We start from the raw sequence: 4050 nt of genomic DNA on the forward strand, positions 1-4050 counted from the left end.
GTGCAAGGTGCTAATAAGATCTGCACAAGATTTCAGCCGCACCAAAGGGTGGGTTATTGTGGGGGTATTTTATGCCTGGGAGTGGACGTGACCTGTAATGCTGCTGTTGCCAAGATTCACAAACTCTGCAGCCACAGAGAGCTGGTGAGAGGGTATCTAGTTACACCTGTTGGCTGGCTCCAACCTGCAGCTCATCCAGATTTTCAGCTTGAGGGGCACTAAAGGGCTCACTGACACCTTTTTAAATATCCTGTTCAATATCCAGAGAAGCTGAGATGAAGGGAGAGTGCAGTGCCGCTTCTCCTCCATTTCCTCTGAGGTGGTTGTAACTTGAGACCCTGTTCCACTGGCTCCCCGTCTCCTTGGACACCAGCGGCTGCAGGAACTAACTTGTACCAAACACACAGCAGCTAGCCGCTAGCCTCCTGCTCCAGGCTATGAGGGGTCTGCTGACCACAAGGGACCAGCACTGCTGGAAGGAGTTGATTGAGAAAGAGGCTTTCAGCAGGGTCAGCTGGAAGGTGAAGTATGGGCACAAGTTCCCCACGCTAGAGTCCTGCAGTGGCCCCAGGAGGAAATGTATTCTACCTGCTATTTGCCCTCCCAAGGAGCAGGAGGAGAGGCTCAGTCCCCCTAGGACCCAGGAGGAGGGAACTGGCTTTAAGAAGCAGGGGGAGGGGATAAGCCTCCCCAGGAAGCAGGAGGATAAGGATCAGGAGCCCCTTCTTAAGGAAATGAGACCTGCCACCCCCAAGACCAAGCATCTGCTGTACCAGGGCATCTCCCAGGAAGGCCAAGGAAGGCACCTGTATCTGCAGGAGAGAAAGCTGAAGAATCCTGAGGAGAAATTCCACTATCCAGTCCTGTCATCCTGGGAGTATGGCTGGCGCTTAGGTAAGGCGGAAGGCTGCTGAAAGAATGATTGTTTGGGATGGAAATCTAACATTAGCTAATGTTCTTCAATCCCTTTCTTCTCTGTCTACCCCAACTCCCTGCTTCTTGGATCCAGCGGGAACACAAACCACAAAAGTAGAGTTAATCCAAAATGTTTCCCTCTAGTTACCAGCTGATCTCTCTGGCCCTGATTCAGCAAGTGCCTACACATGTGTTTAACTTTACTCACTTGAGTCATCCAATGGATGTCAATGGGCCTGCTCATGAGAGTAAAGTTAAGCATGTTTCTACTGCCAGGACATAATTTTCTACACCTCCTCTTCACTTGACCCCAGTCTCTAACCAGCTGGGGTTTGTATATTTAATTTTTTTTTAAGACAGGTTGTTCAGTGTGTGGTGTGCTGAAAAATGTAGCAGAACATCAATTCTTCTATGCAGAGAGTAGGATACAAGAGGAAGCAACTTATCAGGAAAGGAGGGGGCTTGGTCTGGACCCGTTCTGTTCCTGGCTAAAATCCCAGCCAGCAACAAACCCAGGGGGCAATCTGCCAAGGGCCTCAGTACAGACTGGTCTTTTTCTGTCACTGGTGGAATGCATGGGTGCATTTTGCACGTTACATTTTAAAAGTATCTGATGAAAGCTTACCAAAGCGTGGGTCATTCAGAGTCAAGTGGCTCACTCTTATTAACATACCGAGTTGCGATCTTACAGGGGATCCAAATAGGGCATAATGCAACCAGTACACTATAGGTGGGGTGTTGTGAACACCTCCTGTGAAGTATTGATTTCATTGGAGTTGAGGGTACTCCGTGCTTTGCAGGACTGGGCCCAATATGCTGAACAAACTGTCACTTTCAGCTTTACCTCAGCCCTTTCATAATATCAGTGTAATTATCAGAGCAACAAGGTGGGCAAGATATTATCTTTTATTGGACCAACTTCTGTTGGCGGCCGAGACAAGCTTTCAAACTTACACAGAGCTCTTCTTCAGGTCTGGGGAAAGTAGTCCGAATACTCCGACTCCGAGTACATTTCCCAGACCTGAAGAAGAGCTCTGTGTGGCTCGAAAGCTTGTCTCTCTCATTGACAGAAGTTGGTCCAATAAAAGGTATTACCTCCCCTGCTTGTCTCTCTAATATCCCATGACTGACACTGCTACAACAACACTGCATACAATAGTGTAATTGTCAGACTGTTTAAGACATAAAAGCTAATCAAATGCGCTTATTTTTCAGGAGACGTTATTACTGAAATCAAGGCTCCAATTCATGTCAGGTCTGGAATTGTAAAGGATACTTTCTACATCAGAAATGGAGTCTTCCATCATCCATCAAAAAGTGACAAGCTGTCGTGAGCTTTGGTGTTTGTTACATACATTAGAAATGCAAAACTCCATGCTGTTGCCTAGTATGACTGGTTTTATGTCAGATCTGCAACCTCTGTAATTATTTCCCTCTTTAATTGTTTCTGTGGGAGACAAGTTTAAGGTTTTGAATTCAGAACCTGCTCTATTCTCTGTATAGTTTTAACTTTCTAATGTATTCATTTGAAACTAATTTTGTTTTATTTTCAGGCTGTCTTCTGGGTTTAAATGCACCTGCAACATAGACCACGTAACTTTATTACTGTAATAAGGTAGAAAACCTTGGAGTTTTCACTTTGTTTCCTTGTCTAGGCTATCATATTAAAAAATTTAAAGAACCTGTCTACAGATGAACAATCATAGTTCCACAGTGACTAGGGCAGAACTAAACAACATGAAACCAAGTGAAATAAAATCCGTTCAGTGAAAGGGATAATAAATTTCTAGGTAGTAATATGTCTAAAAGATCATTCGTTTAAATATTTTGTTTCATTTTATATAGCATCTAATATCCCCACAAATAACCTTAGCATTTGACTGAAATTTGATAGTAGCAGGAAGTCTTTTAATTGTTTCCAGGCTTATACATTACTCGAGAAACGAATATTGTGGAATCCCTTATGCTGAGCATGTTCTAAAACAAAGCAGCACTTCGCCTCAGACACCTGTGTACTTTAGTGGTATAAGCACAGACATGGGAGCCAGGAACACAAGTTCTACTGTTTGCTCTGGTACTGATTGTGTCTCTGACTTTGGGTAAGTCATGCAACCTCTCTGCCTCAGTCTTTCTTCCCTGTGATATGGGGGAAGTTCTTTACCTACGTACATTGGGGGTTGGGGGGATGCATGTTAATCAATGCTCTTAAAAGCACTTGAAAAATGAAAAGTAGTTAATGATCTTTTGTCTTCAGAATCATCCAGTCTCAAAGGCCTTTGTTCTTTACCCAGTTTTTCTCTGTAGTTTAGTTAACTTATTTTACCACCTTCACCTGGTTTCCAATTTCAGTCCCTAAGCTAACCTTTAGCAACTAGTTTACAGGTCTTCCCTTCTCCCCCAGGGAGAAAACCACAAGAGGGGCCAGGGAACTTGAGGGCTGCACAGTAGAAGATGCGGCGAGGCACCGTGATAATTAATGCTGCTTCTGGTTGCATTAACTCGACTGGATTTGTGCTCAGAAATCTTGAGATCAGCCAGGGAAGTCGCACATGGCTTCTAACCCCCTGCTCCATATCTAGCTCCTCCCACACCTGGCCCCACTGCCCAAATTCACCAAGCGCCAGGGGCGCTCAGAGGCAAGGATAAGTCTATAAAGCTGGTATCCCAAACCCCACACATGTTCACACTCCTCCTGTACCCATCCTAGCCAGGTTTACTAGAGCTGGGTCACTTCTCCTCCTGGAGGCAGATTGAACAATCCAGTCCCAAGAAATTTCAGTCCATATTACTGGCTGCATGGAATGTTGTTTTACAATGTACTTAGTGACGATCACTATGTTGTGAGTCTGAACAGAGTCTGAGGGGGATGGCACATTAGGCCGTGCTAGTATGGCCCAGCTGTTGCAGGGTCTTCATCTCTCTGCATCTGCTTTCTTTAAGAACATATCTGCTGGTCGTACTAAATCTCGGAAGATGAGGCTAAAACCTGAAGTCAAAAACTATATTTAACACTGCAAAGTAGCTGAAGAACCTCTGAGAGCCTGGTAACTTGGGTAAAGGAGAACAGCAAATAATATTCTACAAGAAATAGTGTAGAGCAGTTGTTATCCTGGGAGCCCCCGTGTGGAATGTGGA

General features: G+C 44.8%; 1 protein-coding gene across 1 annotated transcript; it reads left to right on the forward strand.

Annotated features, from left to right (window-relative positions):
• Positions 1-437: 437 nt before the first annotated feature.
• On the forward strand, positions 438-2249 carry LOC135880865 (protein SPMIP1). Its single transcript, XM_065407236.1, has 2 exons — positions 438-894; positions 2131-2249. Exons 1-2 carry the CDS (start codon positions 438-440, stop codon positions 2247-2249), a joined length of 576 nt encoding a protein of 191 aa, XP_065263308.1.
• Positions 2250-4050: the final 1801 nt, after the last annotated feature.

The sequence above is a fragment of the Emys orbicularis genome, chromosome 7 (genome assembly GCF_028017835.1).
Source record: "Emys orbicularis isolate rEmyOrb1 chromosome 7, rEmyOrb1.hap1, whole genome shotgun sequence".
Taxonomy (NCBI): Eukaryota; Metazoa; Chordata; order Testudines; family Emydidae; genus Emys; species Emys orbicularis.

Coding starts and splice junctions, on each gene's coding strand:
- LOC135880865 (XM_065407236.1), top strand. CDS start 438: ATGAGGGGTCTGCTGACCACAAGGGACCAGCACTGCTGGAAGGAGTTG. Junction 895..2,130: donor GGAGTATGGCTGGCGCTTAG/GTAAGGCGGAAG, acceptor CTTATTTTTCAG/GAGACGTTATTACTGAAATC.